The sequence below is a fragment of the Somniosus microcephalus genome, chromosome 2 (assembly GCF_052327205.1).
Source record: "Somniosus microcephalus isolate GS21.2 chromosome 2, FLI_Smic_1.0, whole genome shotgun sequence".
Classification (NCBI taxonomy): Eukaryota; Metazoa; Chordata; class Chondrichthyes; order Squaliformes; family Somniosidae; genus Somniosus; species Somniosus microcephalus.
Genome location: NC_140988.1, coordinates 122,404,387 through 122,424,243, shown reverse-complemented (window position 1 = coordinate 122,424,243; position 19,857 = coordinate 122,404,387). Strand labels below are relative to the sequence as shown.

General features: G+C 46.3%; 2 protein-coding genes across 8 annotated transcripts in view; one reads left to right on the top strand and one right to left on the bottom strand.

Moving 5' to 3' along the window:
- Positions 1-10,076, bottom strand: part of acox3 (acyl-CoA oxidase 3, pristanoyl) — a 307,072-nt gene extending 296,996 nt beyond the window's left edge. For 2 of the 5 annotated variants that reach the window (XM_085962202.1, XM_085962201.1), the window contains exon 1: positions 9,349-9,447. The gene's annotated coding sequence lies outside the window, so the exon portion shown is untranslated. Of the gene's footprint in view, positions 1-9,348; positions 9,449-9,955 lie in introns of those variants that run through there. The other 3 variants (XM_085962200.1, XM_085962203.1, XM_085962198.1) reach the window with 3 other exon arrangements.
- The window catches only part of trmt44 (tRNA methyltransferase 44 homolog), a 58,595-nt gene continuing 48,202 nt past the window's right edge, over positions 9,465-19,857 (top strand). For all 3 annotated transcript variants that reach the window (XM_085962206.1, XM_085962205.1, XM_085962204.1), the window contains exon 1: positions 9,465-9,915. In XM_085962206.1, the coding sequence (XP_085818332.1) occupies positions 9,573-9,915 (343 nt within the window). In that variant the 5' untranslated portion in view covers positions 9,465-9,572. The remainder of the gene's footprint in view (positions 9,916-19,857) is intronic.

Sequence of the window (19,857 nt, the reverse complement as noted above, 5' to 3'; positions counted from 1 at the left end):
ATAGGTACATGAGGAATGTTGTGAAGCGATAGCTAGAGCAAATAGGGTGTTGGGGTGTATCTACTGGACAACTGTGTACAAGACGAGGCATATTATTTTGTCCTTGTGCAAAACCTTGGTCAGGCCTCACTTAGAATACTGTGTCCTGTTTTGGTCTCCTCACATGGTGGGTGATGTTGAGGCTTTGGTAAGGGTGCAGAGGAGAGTAGACTAATTCCCAGTTTAAAGCAGCTTAGTTATCAAGATAGGCTAAAAGAGTTGGGACTCTAAACTTTAGGGAAGCATAGACGTTGTACTATCTTAAAAGGTGCTATATAAATACAAGTTGTTGTTGTAGTAATAATAAACTTTCTGCTGCTTATCTAACCAGAATCACCCTATGCATTAGGGCATTGGCTTTCGAAGTTATCTGATAATTAATCCCAATCACTTAGATCTGATTAAGGTTTATAAGATAATGAAGGGAATAGATTGTGTTCCAGTTGACATTGCCTGTCTGCACCCCTGCCTGAACTCATCTGCTGCCGAGACCTTCAACCGTGCCTTTGTTACCTCTAGACTTAACTATTCCAACGTACTCCTGGCTGGTCTCCCACGTACTACCCTCCGTAAAATTGAGCTCATCCAAAACTCTGCTGGCCTTGTCCTAACTCGCACCAAGTCCCGTTCACCCATCACCCCTGTGCTCGCTAGCCTAAATTGGCTCGGTTACGCAACGCCCCCCGGTTAAGCAACACCTCGATTTTAAAATTCTCATCCTTGTTTTCAAATCTCTCCGTGGTCTTACCCCTCCCTATCTCTGTAATCTCCTCCAGCCCCACACCCTCAGATATATCGGCGCTCCTCTAATTCTGGCCTTTTCAGCATCCCCAATTTGAATCGCTCCACCATTGGTGTACCGTGCCTTCAGCTGCCATAAGTTCTCAAATTCCCTCCCTAAACCTCTCGAGATCTCTTTCCTCCTTTAAGACACTTCTTAAAACCTGCCTCTTTTACCAAGCTTTTGGTCATCTGCCCGAATATCTCCTCTTGTGGCTCAGTGTCAAATTTTGTTTTTTAAGACTCCTGCGAAGCGCCTGGAGACGTTTTACTATATTAAAAGGTGCTATATAAATACAAGTTGTTGTTGTAGTAATAATAAACTTTCTGCTGCTTATCCAACCAGAATCACCCTATGCATTAGGGCATTGGCTTTTGAAGTTATCTGGTAATTAATCCCAATCACTAGTGGCAGGTCTACCCCTCCAAATTAGACTAGTGAACAAGACTTGCTGGTCAATCACCACAGTGTCTTGGAGTACTGTAGAGCTGCCTGCTTCAAGTATCGTATTACTGCTTCTGAGTTGACTTGGTTCCAAACTTCAATTACCAGATGTTTCATCTTGGAGTTACATGACCCAAAAGAAACCCAATTTACATCCCACGCCCTAGCTAAACAGGATAAAACTGACAAGCGAAGGCCTGAGTCTGCTTTAGGTGGGCAGCAGGTACCAGGAGCCCCTCACAAACGAGAGGTCAGCATCAGAACTCACCATAAAATGTGCGAGTGCATTGCCACCATCCTCCTGACCACAATACTATATAGAACAAAAGTTCAATCATTTGGAGGTATATAGCTTCATCAGTACCTGCTTATCTCTGCAACCCAATCATGGAAGGCACCAAACCCACTGTGTTATCACTGGGGAAAGCCCAATTTTACTAAGCTGAGATGTGATTTAGCAAAAGTGGACTGGAAATAGCTACTTGAAGGTAAATCAGTGTCGGAGCAATGGGAGGCATTCAAAGAGATAGTGAGGATCAGAGCAAGTATATTCCCTCAAAGAAAAAGGGTGGGACTCTCAAATCTAGAGCCCCCTGGATGTCAAGGAGCATACAGGGTAGGATAAGGTGAAAAAGGGAAGCATGTGTCAGATACCGAGAGCTAAATACTGCAGAAAGCCTAGAGGAGTATAGAAAGTGCAGGGGTGAAATTAAAAAGGATATTATGAATGCAAAGGGAGGGCATGAAAATATATTGGCAAGTAATATCAAGGAAAACCCAAAGATGTTTTATAAATACATAAAGAGCAAGAGGATAACTAAGGAAAGAGTAGGACCTATTAGAGACCAAAAAGGTAACCTGTGTGTTGAGGTGGAAGACGTGGGTATGGTTCTTAATGAATACTTTACTGCAACCTTTTACATGGCTGACCACACTCTTCGCAAAAGAGAATGACAATGCAGACACTGTAGTTAAGGAGGAGGAGTATGAAATATTAGATGCAATAAACATAGTGAGAGAGGACATAGTAAGGGGTTTAGCATATTTGAAAGTAGATAAATCACCAAGCCCAGATGAAATATATCCTAGGAGGAAATAGTGGAGGCTCTGACCATCATTTGCCAATTCTCTCTGGCTACAGGTGTGGTGCTGGAGAATTGGAGGACTGCTAACGCTGGACTGTTGTTGAAAAAGGGAACAAGGGATAGACCAAGTAATTACAGGCCAGTCAGCCTAACCTCAGTGGTGGGCAAATTATGGGAAAAAATTCTGAGGGACAGTATTAATCGAAATTCAGTAAGGCACGGATTAATCAAGGACAATCAGCATGGATTTGTTAAGGGAAGGTCGTGTCTGACTAACTTGACTGAATTTTTTGAGGAAGTAACAAGGGGGGTCGATGAGGGTAGCGTGTTTCATGCAGTCCACATGGATTTTAGCAAGACCTTTGGCAAGGTCTCACATGGCAGACTGGTCAGAAAAGTAAAAGCCCATGGGATCCAAGGGAAAGTGGCATGTTGGATCCAAAATTGGCTCAGTGGCAGGAAGCAAAGGGTAATGGTCGATGGGTGTTTTTGTGACCGGAAGGTTGTTTCCAGTGGGGTTCCACAGGGCTCAGTACTAGGTCCCTTGCTTTTTGTGGTATATATTAATGATTTAGACTTCAATGTAGGGGGGCATGATTAAGAAGTTTGCAGATGATACAAAAATTGGCCGTGTGGTTGATAGTGAGGAAGAAACCTGTTGATTGCAAGAAGATATCAATGGACTGGTCAGGTGGGCAGAAAAGTGGCAAATGGAATTCAAGCCAGAGAAGTGTGAGGTAATGCATTTGGGGAGGGCTAACAAGGCAAGGGAATACACAATAAATGGTAGGATAGTGAGAAGTGTAGAGGAACAGAGGGACCTCGGAGTGCATGTCCACAGATCTCTGAAGGTAGCAGCACAGGTAGATAAGGTAGTTAAGAAGGCATAGGGGATACTTTCCTTAATTAGCCGAGGTATAGAATATAAGAGCAGGGAGGTTATGCTTGAACTGTACAAAACACGAGTTAGGCCACAGCTAGAATACTGTGTACAGTTTTGGTCACCACATTACAGGAAAGGTGTGTTTGCACGAGAGAGGGTACAGAGGAGATTTACGAGAATGTTTCCAGGACTGGAGAATTTTAGCTAGGAGGATAGATTGGATACGTTGGGGTTGTTTTCTTTGGAGCAGAGGAGGCTGAGGGGAGACTTAATTGAGGTGTATAAAATTATGAGGGGCCTAGATAGAGTGGATAAGTAGGACCTAATTCCCTTAGCAAAGAGGTCAATAACTAGGGATCATAGAATTAAAGTAATTGGTAGAAGGATTAGAGGGGAGTTGAGGAGAACTTTTGTTCACCCGGAAGATGGTGGGTGTCTGGAACTCACTGCCTGAGAGGGTGATAGAGGCAGAAACCCTCATCACATTTAAAAAGTACTTGGATAGGCACCTGAAGTGCAGTAAACTACAGGGCTACGGACCAAGAGCTGGAAACTGGGATGAGGGTGGATAGCTCTTTTTCAGCCGGCACAGACACAGTGGGCCGAATGGCTTCCTTCTGTGCTGTAAAATTCTATGATTCTATGATATCTGGTCTACAATTATTACCTCCGTGCAGTTGTCGTCCCAAGTCTGTGTTTTCTCATCACCTAAACAATGTTCATCATTCAGTGTAAAGGAAGGACCAATAGAAACCAAAACTTGGTCGACAGATTCCACACAAGAGAAGAATTTAGCATGTTCCTTTCTGATTACTCTGCATGTCTCAAAAGCATCTAATAAGCACACCATGAAACCCCAAAGAACCATCTTTGGAGCCACTGATATCAGCAAGATATCTCAGAAGTTTTTGATCTTGCCAAGATCACCTGTTCTTGTCTAGGTTGTCATCCTCAGCATCAGGATGGACAGCTTTGAAAGTCAGGAGTGCCTAATCATGAATTCAGGCATAGACATGTACATGCACACACTCGCCCCACTCCATGTCTCCAAATTTCCATTCATTATGCCCGAGTGCCAAAGACAATTCTAAAAGATCTAAGAGCGTTAAAAAAACAAGCCTGAAGGCTTTGTGTCTTAATGCGAGGAGCATTCGTAATAAGGTGGATGAATTAGCTGCGTAAACAGAGGTAAATGAATATGATATGATTGGGATTACGGAAACATGGCTCCAGGGTGGCCAAGACCGGGAACTCAACATCCAGGGGTATTCAATATTCAGGAAAGATATGCAAAAAGGAAAAGGAGGTGGGGTAGCATTGCTGGTTAAAGAGGGGATTAACACAATTGTAAGGAAGGATATTAGCTCTGATGATGTGGAATCTGTATGGGTAGAACTGAGAAATACCAAGGGGCAGAAAATGTTAGTGGGAGTGGTATATAGACCTCCAAACAGTAATGCGGAGGTCGGGGATGGCATTAAAAGGGAAATTAGAGAAGCGTGCAATAAAGGCACAGCAATTATCATGGGTGACTTTAATCTATATATAGATTGGGCTAACCAAATTAGTAACAATACTGTGGAGGAGGAATTCCTGGAGTGTATACAGGATAGTTTCCTGGACCAATATGTTGAGGAACCAACTAGAGATCAGGCCATCTTAGACTGGGTATTATGTAATGAGAAAGGATTAATTAGCAATCTTGTTGTGCGAGGCCCCTTGGGTCGGAGCTATCATAATATGATAGAACTCTTCATTAAGATGGAGAGTGAAGTAGTTGACTCAGAGACTCGGGTCCTGAATTTAAATAAAGGAAACTACTATGGTATGAGACGCGAGTTGGGTAGGATTGATTGGAGAATGTCACTCAAAGGGTTGACGGTGGATAGGCAATGGCAAACATTCAAAGATCGCATGGATGAACTACAGAATTTGTTCATCCCAGTTTGGCATAAAAACAAAACAAAAAAGGTGACTCAACCGTGGTTAACAAGGGAAATTAGAGATAGCATTAGATCCAAGGAGAGGACATATAAATTGGCCAAAAAAAGCAGTAAACCTGAGGATTGGGAGCAGTTTAGGATTCAGCAAAGGAGGACAAAGGGATTAATTAAGAGGGGGAAAATAGAATATGAGAGAAAGCTTTCAGGGAACATAAAAACTGACTGTAAAAGCTTCTATAGATATGTGAAGAGAAAAAGATTGGTGAAGTCAAGCGTAGGTCGCTTACAGTCAGAATCAGGGGACTTTATAATGGGGAACAAAGAAATGGCAGACCAATTAAATACATACTTTGGTTCTGTTTTCACAAAGGAGGACACAAATAACCTCCCAGAGATGTCAGGGAACATAGGGTTGAATGAAAGGGAGCAACTGATAGAAATCAGTATTTCTAGGGAAATGGTGTTAGAGAAATTGACGGCATTGAAGGCCGATAAATCACCAGGGCCTGATAATCTACATCCTAGGTTACTTGAGGAAGTGGCCCGAGAAATAGTAGATGCACTGCTGGTCATCTTCCAAAATTCGATAGACACTGGAACAGTACCCATGGATTGGCAGGTAGCTAATGTTACCCCACTGTTCAATAAAGGTGGTAGAGAGAAAACGGGGAATTACAGACCGGTAAGCCTGACATCGGTAGTGGGGAAAATGTCAGAGTCCATTATAAAAGATGTAATAGCAGAGCACTTGGAAAACAGTGACCGGATCGGACAAAGTCAACATGGATTTACAAAAGGTAAATCGTGCTTGACTAATCTACTGGAATTTTTGAGGCTGTAACTGGTAAAATAGATAAGGGAGAACCAGTGGATGTGGTGTATTTGGACTTTCAAAAGGCTTTCGATAAGGTCCCGCATAAGAGATTAGCGTGTAAAGTTAAGGCACATGGGATTGGGGGCAAGGTATTGACTTGGATAGAGAACTGGTTGGCAGATAGAAAGCAAAGAGTTGGAATAAACGGCTCTTTTTCCGAGTGGCAGGCAGTGACTAGTGGGGTATCGCAGGGATCGGTCCTTGGACCCCAGCTATTCACAATATATATTAATGATCTGGACGAGAGAACTAGATGTAATATCTCCAAGTTTGCAGACGACACAAAGCTGGGTGGGCGTGTGTGCTGTGAGGAGGATGCCGAGAAACTCCAGTATGATTTGGACAGGTTGGGTGATTGAGCAGAAGCATGGCAAATGCAATATAACGTGGATAAATGCGAGGTTATCCACTTTGGTGTCAAAAACAAGAAGGCAATTATCTGAATGGCAATAGATTGGGAGAAGGGGAACTGCAACCAGACCTGGGTGTCCTTGTGCACCAGTCGCTGAAGGTAAGCATGCAGGTGCAGCAGGCGGTTAAGAAGGCAAATGGTATGTTGGCCTTCGTAGCGAGGGGGTTTGAGTACAGGAACAAGGATGTCTTGCTGCAGTTGTACAGGGCCTTGGTGAGACCGCACCTTGAGTATTGTGTGCAGTTTTGGTCGCCTTATCCGAGGAAGGATGTTCTTGCCATGGAAGGAGTGCAGCGAAGATTCACCAGGCTGCTACCTGGGATGGCAGGAATGACGTATGAGGAGAGATTGGGTCGATTGGGCTTATACTCGCTGGAGTTTAGAAGAATGAGAGGGGATCTCACTGAAACTTATAAAATTCTAACAGGACTAGAGACAGACTAGATGCAGGAAGGATGTTCCCGATGGTCGGGGAGTCCAGAACCAGGGGTCACAGTCTAAGGATAAGGGGTAAGCCATTTAGGACAGAGATGAGGAGGAATTTCTTCACCCAGAGAGTGGTGAACCTGTGGAATTCTCTACCACAGAAGGCAGTAGAGGTCAATTCATTAAATATATTCAAGGAGTTGGATATGTTTGTTAATGCTAAATGGATCAAGGGATATGGAGAGAAAGCAGGGACAGGGTACTAAATTTGGATGATCAGCCATGATCGCATTGAATGGCAGAGCAGGCTCGAGGGGCCGAATGGCCTACTCCTGCTCCTATCTTCTATGTTTCTATGACAAAAATCTACGCCTAAAGACGTTAGTTGTGGCTCACTGGTAGCATTCGTCTCTGTGTCAGAAGGTTGTGGGTTCAAATACTACTCCACACTAGAACACAAAATCTATGCTAACACTTCAGTATAGTACTGAGGGAGTGAGTGCTGCTCTGTCGGAGGTGTCGTCATTCAGATGAGATGTTAAATGGAGGCCCTGTCTGTCCTCTCAAGTGGCTATAAACGATCCCATGGCACTATTTCGAAGAAGAACTGGGCAGTTAACCCTGGTGTCCTGGACAATATATATCCCTCAACCAACATTACTAAAACAGATTATCTAGTCATTACCACATTGCTATTTTGTGGGACCTTGCTGTGCGCAAATTGGGTGCTGTGTTTGCAACGTTACAATAGCCACTACATGTCAAAAGTACACAATTGGCTGTAACGTGCTCTGAGGTCATTAGAGGTGCTAAATAAATTAAACTCTTTCTTTACATAGCTATTATACACATCTATAAAGTTCAACTCTTAGTCAGCTTCTTTCAAGACTGAAGAGCCCAAGTTCCCTCTGTCTTTCCTTCATGACACTTATTATAGAATCATAGAATGGTTACAGCACAGAAGGCGGCCATTCGGCCCATCGAGCCCGTGCCGACTCTCAGCTGGTCGGACTCCCCTGCCCTTTCCCCGTAGCCCTGCGATTTGTTTTCTTTCAGATACTTATCCAACTCCCTTTTGAAAGATAAGATTGAGTCTTCCTCCACCACCCTTTCAGGCAGTGCATTCCAGAGCTTAACCACTCGCTGCGTAAAAAAGATTTTTCTTACGTCGCCTTTGGTTCTTTTGCCAATCACCTTAAATCTGTGTCCTCTGGTTCTCAACCTTTCTGTCAATGGGAACAGTTTCTCTCTATCTACTCTGTCCAGACCCCTCATGATTTTGAACACCTCTCTCAATCTTCACTGCTCCAAGGAGAACAACCCCAGCTTCTCTCTATCAACGTAACTGAAGTCCCTCATTCCTGGAATCATTCTCGTAAATCTTTTCTGCACCTTCTATAAGTCCTTCACATCCTTCCTAAAGTGTGGTGCTCAGAATTAGACACAGTACTCCAGTTGGGGCCGAACCAGTATTTTATACAGGTTCATCATAATTTCCACACTTTTGTACTCTATTTATGAAGCCCAGGATCCCGTAAGCCTTTTTAACTGTTTTCTCAACATACCCTGCCACCTTCAACGATTTGTGCACATATACCCCTAGGTCTCTCTGTTCGTGCAGCTCCCTTCAGGATTGTACCATTTAGTTTATATGTCCTCTACCCATTCTTTCTACCAAAATGGATCACTTCACACTTTTGTGTTAAATTTCATCTGCCACGTGTCCACCGATTTCACCAGTCTGTTTATGTCTTCCTGAAGTCTATCACTCTCCTCCTCCTCACTGTTCACTATACTGTACTTCCAAGTTTTGTGTCATCTGCAAATTTTGAAATTGTGCCCTGTACACCCACATCCAAGTCATTAATATATATCAAGAAAAGCAGTGGTTCTAGAACTGACCCCTTGGGAACACCACTGTACACCTTTCTCCAGTCCGAAAAACAACTATTCACCACTATTCTGTTTCCTGTCACTTAGCCAATTCCGTATCCATGCTGCCAGTCCCTTTTATCCCATGGGCTTCAACTTTGCTGGTAAGCCTATTATGTGGCACTTTGTCGAACGCCCTTGGAAGTCCATGTACAACATGTCAACCGCATTGCCCTCATCAACCCTCTCTGTTACCTCATCAAAAAACTTGATCGATCAAGTTAGTTAAACACGATTTGCCTTTAACAAATCCGTGCTGGCTTTCCTTAATTAATCTTCACTTATCCAAGTGACTTTTAATTTTTTCCCTGATTATTGTTTCTAAAACCTTCCCCACTACTGAGGTTACTTCTCTGCACTGCCTCCTGCGCTTGAATGTCTCCCTTGTTTCTGGGCGGCGAGAGCGGTATACGGTCTGACGAGAGCACGGTACAACTCACTCAGATCTCCCTCTGATTTATAACCCTGCAGCTTTGCCTGTGGAGCTCAGCACTCTGCCAAACCTCTGAATAACACAGACATTTCTCACCTTTCTTCTGATACAGCAAGGTGCTAGAGCTGACAGCTGGGCCTTTAATGTTACCCCTCCTGTTCTGGGTGTGACGATTAAACTCGGGCTGGTGCGCACATCGCCCCCCTGACCCCAACCGCGGATGACGCGGCGCCGTGCCGTCGGGAGCGGAAGCAGTCGGTCGTCGTGGTGACGGAGCTGCAGAAGCGGAAGGTCGCCGTGGTGACCGAGCGGCGGGGACCATGCGACCTGTGGCGGAGCGCGGATTGCGGCTGGAGCCTGGCGTTGCCGCCGCGGGCGGTTTCTGGGCCGCGCTCGACGTGTGGACGCTGCAGCCGCAGGTGGCGAACCGGCGGCTCAGCGGCTGCCGGCTGGAGGCCGAGCAGGAGGTGCGCTGGTCGGCCGGGGACTTGAGGCGGGTTTTGGCCGATCTGTTGCCGGGGTTGAGGCATGAGTGGGACCGGGAGCTGGACGAGCTTCTGGCCGCAGTGACGGGCGAGCGGGCCGAGGGGCGGCTCAAGGTGATGTTACGCACCGTGATTCCCAAAACACAGGCGGCGAGCTCCAGGGAGATAGTTATCCAAGGTAGAGTGGAGCGGCTCCGGGGGGTGTAACTGGCGCTTACCAGCGGCCTCTGAGAATTTCTTTAGGATCCTTCCAATCTCCCGCCGTAACTTCGGCGGAAATGGCCATTTGTTGCTGTAACCGATCGGACCGCCTCCCAGGCGCCGATTCCCCAAAACAGCCACAGAAATCTCGCCGAATAAGAGCGGAATTTATCCAGCACACTGGAATGGCCGGGAATTTTCTCCGTGGGCGTGTTAGACCCGAAAATGGGATCATTTTGGCTCAAATTTTCTGCCAATCTGATCAGAATGCACCCGCATGTATAATGTGTGTAAATCCGCGTAAACGAACAGGAAAGTGCCAGACTCGCACCATATATTTCTTTTAAGTATGAAAATTAAAGTTTCAACTCATTCAACCAACATTCATGCACAGCATGTTCAAGAACCTGCAATTGGAAGCTTTTCCATTTTTAATGTGACTTACCATAAAAATGCATTCAAAGAAACAGAAAATAGAGAGTCATAACTGCACAGAAGGTGGCCATTCAGGCCATCGAGCCTGTGCCGGCTCTCTACAGCAATCCAGCCAGTCCCATTCCCCGCTCTATCCCTGTAGCCCTGCAAGTTTATTTCCCTCAAGTGCTTATCCAGTCTCCCCTTGAAAACATTGGCCCAGAAATTCGGGTCAGGGACTTCCCGCGGGTGCAAGCCCCCGATCTGCACTTAACTTGCGCGCCGGCCGTTGAGCTATGGGCCCCCGTGGAATTCCGATCCGGGGCCTGGCCCAGCTGCCGGCGCGCAGTGCTTGCGTATCCCAGGGGCGCAGTTAGTTCGATGTGTCCCCTGGGATCACGTGGGCCGTGGGGAGCCAATTGGAGCAGGGAATGCTCCATTCATAAGTCTGACAGGAAGTGCTGTCAAGACTTTTAAATACTACGGCCCCAAAATAGCACTAAATCTTCAAATAAATTTTTTTTAAACATCACATCACATTTTTTAAATGAACTATAAAATTACATGAAATAACTTTTAAACAATAATTTAAATTTGAAAAAAATAATTTTATTTTCTAACGGGGCTAAAAATAAACTTACCTTGCTTTAAAGTGTCTAAAAAAATAAACCTGTGGAAATTTTTTTAACTTTAATTAATTCACTACTTACCTTGTAAAAAGCAGGCCTTACGCCTGCTTTTTACATTTCTAACTCCTGGAGACTTACCCTCACGGGAAAACCTGTATTTAAAAAATAAAAAAAAACGAAGTTCGATGCGCACGCGCAGCCCCTCCTGCGCACGCGTTTGACCTCTGAACCCCTTCGTTCAGAGGAACGTAAGTGCCGGTTTCCCGCGCATGCAGGAAACCGGCACTTCCATTGGGCCTACGGGTGAGTACCCCGTGCATACTCACCCGTGGAGACCCGAATTTCTGGGCCATTGTGTCTCTCCGCTTCCACCGGCAGCGAATTCCAAGTCATCACCACTTGCTGCGTAAAAAAGTTTTTCCTCGCATCCCCCTTGTATCTCTTGCCCAAAACCTTAAATCTGTGTCCTAGTCCTTGTACCATCAACTAATGGGAATAGCATTTCCCTATCTAGCCTATCCAAACCCGTCATAATCTTGTACACCGAATCACCCCTCAACCTCCATTGCTCCAATGAAAACAAATTCAGCTTCTCCAACCTGTCCTTGTAGCTAAGATCTCCCATCCCCAAAACCATTCTGGTATATCTTATCTGCACCCTCTAGAGAGCCTTCACATCCTTCCTAAAGTGTGACCAGAACTGGACGCAATACTCCAGTTGTAGCCTAACCAGTGCTTTAAAAAGGTTCAGCATAACTTCTCTACTTTTGTACTCAATACCTCTATTTATGAAGTCCAAGATCCCATATGCTTTGTTAACCACTCTCTCAATATGTCCTGCCACCTTCAGGGATCTATGCACATTAACTCCCAGGTCCTTCTGTCCTTGCACACTCTTTAAAACTGTGCCATTAAGTGTATATTGCCTCTCCCTGTTCCTGCTGCCAAAATGCATCACCTCACACTTCTCTATTAAATTCCATCTGCCCATTCTGCTAGCCTTTTTATGTTCTGTTGCAGTCGATTGGTATCATCCTCACTGTTTGCCAGCACCCCAAGTTTGGTGTCATCGGCAAATTTAGAAATTCTACTCTGTATTCCAATATCCAGGTCATTTAAAGCAGTGGCCCCAGCACTGACCCTTGGGGAACACCACTGCCTACCATCCTCCAGTCTGAAAAGCAGCCAATTACCACAACTTGCTGTTTTCTGTCCTTAAGCCAACTCCTTATCAAAGCTGCCACTGACCCACCTATTCCATGATCTTCAATTTTGTTAACTAGTCTTCTATGTGGTACTTTGTCAAACACCTTCCGAAAATCCATGTAGACAACATCCATTGCATTCCCTTCATCAATCCTCTCTGTTACTTCATCAAAAAAATTCAATTCGATTAATCAAACACAATCTGCCTTTTACAAATCCGTATCAGCTCTCCTTAATTAGCTTAAACCTCTCCCAAGTGCCCATTAATTTTTTCCTTGATTATTGTTTCTAAAACTTTACCCACCACTGATGTTAATCTGACCAGCCTGTAGTTACTAGGATTGTCCTTACACCCTTTCTTGTTTATCTATCGGGGACTTGGCCTGGAGGGTGTTGCACGGAGCAGTCCCGTGCAATTTGGTTTTAAATAGGTTCACGGACTCCCAGGCCGCCTGCATTTTCTGCGGCCTGGAGGAGTCCGTGTTTCATGTTTACTTAGAATGTGAGAGGTTGCAGCCCCTCTTTCATTACTTGAAGGGGCTGCTCCTCTATTTTTGGCTGCACTTCAGTCCCACGCTCTTGATCTACGGTCACCCGGTGCGGAGGGGAGCGGGCAGGTTGGAGGATCCTCCTCGTGGGACTGCTCCTGGGCCTGGCTAAAAAAGCCATCAATTGGTCCAGGCAGCGGGCGGTCGAGGGGGTCGTTCAGCCAGATTGCCTGCCTCTCTTCCGCGGCCATGTTCGCGCCCGGGTGGCCCTGGAGATGGAGCACGCGGTGTCCGCCGGCACGCTTGAGTACTTCCGCGACCGGTGGGCGCCGCGGGGATTGGAGTGCATAATCAATTTGGACAACCAAATTTTAATTTGATTTGTTAAGGTTTATTTAAAATTTGATTAATTTACAGACAATTTGTTTTTGGTCCAATCAGAAGAATACACCCTTTCTTGTTTATCTATTGGGGACTTGGCCTGGAGGGTGTTGCACGGAGCAGTCCTGTGCAATAAAGTTTTAAATAGGTTCACGGACTCCCAGGCCGCCTGCCTTTTCTGCGGCCTGGAGGAGTCCGTGTTCCACGTTTACACAATGTGAGAGGTTGCAGCCCCTCTTTCAATATTTGAATGGGCTGCTCCTCGATTTTTGGCTGCACTTCAGTCCCACGCTCCTGATCTTTAGTCACCTGGTGCGGAGGGGAGCGGGCATATCGGAGGACCTCCTCATAGGACTGCTCCTAGGCCTGGCCAAAAAATCCATCAATTGGTCCAGGCAGCGGGCGGTCGAGGGGGTCGTTTGGCCCGATTGCCTGCCTCTGTTCCGCAGCCATGTTCGCGCCCGGGTGGCCCTGGAGATGGAGCACGCTTGAGGCCTTCCGCAACCGGTGGGCGCCGTGGGGACTGGAGTGCATCATCAACCCAGCCAACCAAATTTTAATTTAATTTGCTAAGTTTTATTTAAAGTTTTATTGATTTACAGATAATTTGTTTATCCACCCCCATCAAAAAGAGTACACCCTTTCTTGTTTATCTGTTAGGGACTTGACCTGGAGGGTGTTGCACAGAGCAGTCCCGTGCAATAAAGTTTTAAATAGGTTCACGGACTCCCAGGCCGCCTGCCTTTTCTGCGGCCTGGAGGATTCAGTGTTCCACGTTTACACTGAATGTGAGAGGTTGCAGCACCTCTTTCAATATTTGAAGGGGCTACCCCTTCCATTGCTTCTACCTTTTCCACTTCTACTCGATTTTTGGTTGCACTTATGTCCCACGCTCCTGATCTTTGGTCACCCGGTGCGGAGGGGAGCGGGCGGATCGGAGGACCTCCTCGTGAGACTGCACCTGGGCCTGGCGAAGACAGCAATAAACAGGTCCAGATAGTGAGCGGTCGAGGGGGTCGTTCGGCCCGATTGTCTGCCTCTCTTCCGCAGCCATGTTCGCGCCGGGGTGGCCCTGGAGATGGAGCACGCGGTGTCTGCCGGCACGCTTGAGGCCTTCCGCAACCGGTGGGCGCCGCGGGGACTGGAGTGCATCATCACTCCGGCCAATCAAATTTTAATTTAATTTGTTAAGGTTCTTTAAAGTTTTATTAATTTACAGACAATTTGTTTAATCACCCACACAAAAAGAGTACACCCTTGTTTATCTATTGGGGACTTGGCCTGGAGGGTGTTGCACCGAGCAGTCCTATGCAATAAAGTTTTAAACAGGTTCACATACTCCCAGGCCGCCTGCCTTTTCTGCGGCCTGGAGGAGTCTGTTTTCCATGTATACACGGAATATGAGAGGTTGCAGCCCCTCTTCCAATTTTTGAAGGGACTCCTCCTCGATTTTTGGCTGCACTTCAGTCCCACGCTCCTGAGCTTTAGTCACCTGGTGCGGAGGGGAGCGGGCAGATCGGAGGACCTCCTCGTGGGACTGCTCCTGGGCCTGGCCAAAGTGGCTATTAACTGGTCCAGGCAGCAGGCGGTCGAGGGGGTCGTTCGGCCCGATTGCCTGCCTCTTCCGTGGCCATGTTCGTGCCCGGGTGGCCCTGGAGATGGAGCACGCGGTGTCCGCCGGCACGCTTGAGGCCTTCCGTGACCGGTGGGCGCCGCGGGGACTGGAGTGCATCATCACCCCAGCCAATCAAATTTTTATTTAATTTGTTAAGTTTTATTTAATGTTTTATTAAGTTACCATCTATTTGTTTAACCACCCAACTAAAAGAGTACACCCTTTCTTGAACAATGTTGTCACATTTGCCACTTTCCAATCCTCAGGCACCTCCCCCGCATCTAGAGAAGATTGGAAAATTATGGCAAGCCCTTCCGCTATCTCCTCCCCCAATTCCCTTAGTAATCTGGGATGCAAGCCATCTGGACCAGGCGACTTGTCCACTCCAGGCATACCCAACATTTCTAGTACATCCTGTCTATCAATTTTCACCCCTTCCATTGCTTATACCTTTTCCACTTCTACCGATATTTTGTCAGCATTCGCCTCCTTAGTAAACACCGATACACAGTACAGGAAACTTTCGTTTAAACGGAGGTTAAATCTCCGGAATGCTCTATCCACCGGCAAAATTCAGGAGTCGGTTCAGATAACTTTTTTTTTTACTTTTCGTTGCTTTTTTTCTCCATTCCTGGCTCTGCAAGCATCTAGCTGAAGCTGTTGCTTAGCTACAGAGACGCTTGCAAGCTGCGCCGACTGTTTTGAAGCTGTTGCTAAGCAACAGGGTTTGTTGCTAGATACGGAGCTCAGAAGCTCCGTATGTTTTAACATTAGCGCTGGTTTCTCCGGCAGTGTTGATCGACCGGCACCAGCTCGGTCCCGTCAGTGCCGGATACCAGAAAGTTTCCTGTACTCATTGAGTATTCTAGCCTTGCCCTGCGCCTCTAAGCATATATCACCTTTGTCTCTAATAGACTCCACCCCGCCTCTTACTACCTGCTTACTGTTTACATGCCGGTAGAAGATTTTTGGGTTCCCTTTTATGTTAACCGCCATTCTACACTCATATTCTCTCTTTGCCAATTTTATTTTCATCTTCACATCCCCTCTCAACTTATTGTATTTGGTCTGGTTCTCTCTTGAAGAATTCACCTGACATGCATCATACACCCTCTTTTTTTTCATCACCTTCTCTATCTCCCTCGTCATCTAAGGAGCCCTTGCTTTGGTTCCCTTACCCTTCCCTCTTTTTGGAATGTACCTAGCCTGTATTTGGAACATCTCCTCCTTAAAGATCATCCATTGTTCCGTTACAGTTTTTCCTGTCGGTCTTTGGTTCCATTTTACCCTGGCTAGATCCTTTCGCACCCCATTGAAGTTAGCCCTATTTCAGTTTAGAAGTTCCACTCCAGATTGTTCCTTGCTCCTCTCCATTGCTAATCTAAATCTTATGATACGGTGATCACTCGTACCCAAGTGTTCTCCCACAGACACTTGGCTGACCTGGCCCACCCATTCCCCAGCACCAGATCCAGCAATGCCTCCTTCCTAGTTGGGCCAAGGAAATTCTCCTGAACACATTTCAGAAATTCCTCCCCCCTCCTTTCCCTTTACTCCAGCATTATCCTAATTGATATTTGAGTAATTAAAGTCCCCCAATATCACCACTCTATAGCTCTTGCATATCTCTGCGATTTCCCTGCAGATTTGCTCCTCTACCTCTCGTTATTTGGAGGCCTGTAGAATACCCCCAATAGCGTGATCATACGCTTTTTGCTCCTCAACTCTAACCAAATGGATTCTGTCCTTGTCCCCCTCAAGAACATCCTCCCTTTCCAACACAACATTGTCTTCCTTAATCAGCACTGCCACCCCACCTCCCTTTTTTCCTTCCCTTTTTTCTGAACACCTTGTACACTTGAATATTAAGTGCCCAGTCCTCACTGTTTTTAAGCCACGTTTCTGTTATTAGAGTCATAGAGTAATACAGCACGGATAGAGGCCCTTCGGCCCATCGTGTCCGCGCCGGCCATCAAGCCCTGTCTAATCTAATCCCATATTCCAGCATTTGGCCCGTAGCCTTGTATGCTATGGCATTTCAAGTGCACATCCAAATGCTTCTTAAATGTTGTGAGGGTTTCTGCCTCCACAACCCTTTCAGGCAGTGAGTTCCAGACTCCAACCACCCTCTGGGTGAAAAAGTTCTTTCTCAAATCCCCTCTAAACCTCCCGCCCTTTACCTTGAATCTATGCCCCCTAGTTATTGACCCCTCTACTAAGGGAAAAAGCTCCTCAGCATCCATCCTATCTATGCCCCTCATAATTTTGTACACCTCAATCATGTCCCCCCTCAGCCTCCTCAGCTCCAAGGAAAACAAACCCAACCTGCCCAGTCTCTCCTCATAGCTGAAGCGCTCCAGCCCTGGTAACATCCTGGTGAACCTCCTCTGCACCCTCTCTAACGCGATCACATCCTTCCTGTAGTGTGGCGACCAGAACTGCACACAATATTCCAGCTGTGGCCTAACCAGTGTTTTATACAGCTCCATCATAACCTCCTTGCTCTTATATTCAATGCCTCGGCTAATGAAGGCAAGTATCCCATATGCCTTTTTTACCACCTTATCCACCTGTTCCGCCGCCTTCAGGGATCTGTGTACATGCACACCCAGATCCCTCTGACCCTCCGTCTTGCCTAGGGTCTTTCCATTCATTGTGTATTCCTTTGCCTTGTTAGTCCCCCCAAAGTGCATCACCTCGCACTTTTCCGGGTTAAATTCCATTTGCCACTGTTCCGCCCATCTGACCAACCCATCTACATCGTCCTGCAGACTGAGGCTACCCTCCTTGCTATTTACCACCCTACCAATTTTTGTATCATCCGCGAACTTACTGATCATACCCTTTACATTCATATCCAAGTCATTAATGTAGACCACAAACAGCAAGGGACCCAGCACCGATCCCTGTGGTACCCCACTGGCCACAGGCTTCCAGTCACAAAAACAACCTTCGACCATCACCCTCTGCCTTCTGCCACTAAGCCAGTTTTGTATCCAATGTGCCAAGGCACCCTGGATTCCATGGGCTCTTACCTTCTTGACCAGTCTCCTGTGCGGGACTTTATCGAAGGCCTTACTGAAATCCATGTATACCACATCCACTGCGTTACCCTCATCCACACACCTAGTCACCCCCTCAAAAAATTCAATCAAATTAGTCAGACATGATCTTCCCTTGACAAAGCCATGTTGACTATCCCTGATTAATCCTTGCCTCTCCAAGTGGAGACAAATTTTGTCCCTCAGGATTTTTTCCAATAATTTTCCTACCACTGATGTTAGGCTCACTGGCCTGTAGTTCCCCGGTTTTTCCCGACTACCCTTCTTGAATAATGGTACTACATTAGCGGTTCTCCAGTCCTCTGGCACATCCCCTGTGGCCAGAGAGGTCCTGAATATATGTGTTAGAGCCCCCGCAATCTCCTCCTTTGCCTCACACAGCAGCCTGGGATACATTTCATCCGGGCCTGGGGATTTATCCATTTTTAGGCCAGCTAAAACCGCCAATACCTCCTCCCTCTCGATGTTAATATGTTCGAGCATATCACAGTCCCCCCGCCCTATTTCTATGTCTACATCGTCCTTCTCCATAGTGAAAACAGATGCAAAAAATTCATTTAGAACCCCTCCTACATCTTCCGGCTCCACACACAGATTGCCACTTTTGTCCCTAATGGGCCCTATTTTTTCCCTAGTTATCCTCTTACCCTTAATATACTTATAAAACATCTTCGGATTTTCCTTTATTTTGCTTGCCAGTGTTATTTCATGGCCCCTCCTTGATCTCCTAATTTCTTTTTTAAGTATCCCCCTGCACTTTTTGTACTCCTCTAGGGCTTCCTCCGTCTTTAGCCTTTTGTATCTACCAAAAGCCCTCCTTTTTTTCCTAATCCATTCTCGTATATCCCCTGACATCCAAGGTTCCCTGTGGTTTTTGGAACCACCCTTGACCTTTACGGGAACATGTTGCCATTGTATGATCTCAATCTCCCTTCTGAAAGCCTCCCATTGCTCCGATGCGGATTTTCCTACAAGTAGCTGATCCCAGTCCATTTTGGCCAGATCCTGCCTTATCCTATTAAAATCGGCCTTCCCCCAATTTAGAACCTTTATTTCCGGCCCATCCCTGTCCTTTTCCATGGCCACCTTAAATCTTACCATATTATGGTCACTATCACCAAAGTGCTCACCTACTAGCACTTTTTCCACTTGGCCGGCCACATTCCCTAGAATTAGGTCCAGTACCGCCCCCTCTCTTGTAGGACTTTCTACATGCTGGCTCAAAAAGCTCTCCTGGATGCACTTTAAGAATTCTACACCCTCTGAGCCTTTCACACTCTGACTATCCCAGTTAATATTGGGGAAGTTGAAATCCCCCATTATTATTACCCTATTATTTGCACATTTCTCTGAGATTTGCCTACATATCTGTTCCTCTATCTCCCCCTGACTGTTTGGAGGCCTATAGTACACTCCCAGCAAAGTGCTTGCCCCCTTTTTGTTTTTAAGCTCCACCCATATGGCCTCATTAGAGGACCCTGCTAATATATCATCCCTCCTTACTGCAGTAATTGACTCCTTAATTAATATTGCGACACCCCCTCCTCTTATACCTCCCCCTCTGTCTCGCCTGAAGATTCTGTACCCCGGAATATTGAGCTGCCAGTCTTGCCCTTCCCTCAACCATGTCTCCGTGATAGCAACAATATCATACTCCCATGTGTTTATCAACACCTTCAGTTCATCCACCTTATTTGCAAGACTCCTTGCATTAAAATAGATGCCATCCAGCCTTGCCCTTATATATTTGCCCTGTCTACCAAGCTGACTTGTTTTTTTCTCTATAATTGGCAGCACATCCCCCCCTATTTCAGCTCCCCTCTGTATCCCATCCCCCTGCCAAGTTAGTTTAAACCCCCCCCAACAGTGCTAGCAAACCTCCCCGCAAGGATATTTGTCCCGCTCTGGTTCAGGTGCAACCCGTCCGACTTGTACAAGTCCCACCTTTCCCAGAAGCAGGCCCAGTGATCCAGGAAAGTAAAACCCTCCCCCCTACACCAACTCTTTAGCCACGCATTCATCTGCTCTATCCTCCCATTCCTATACTTACTAGCACGTGGCACTGGGAGTAATCCAGAGATTACAACCTTTGAGGTCCTGCTCTTTAATCTGTTACCTAGCTCC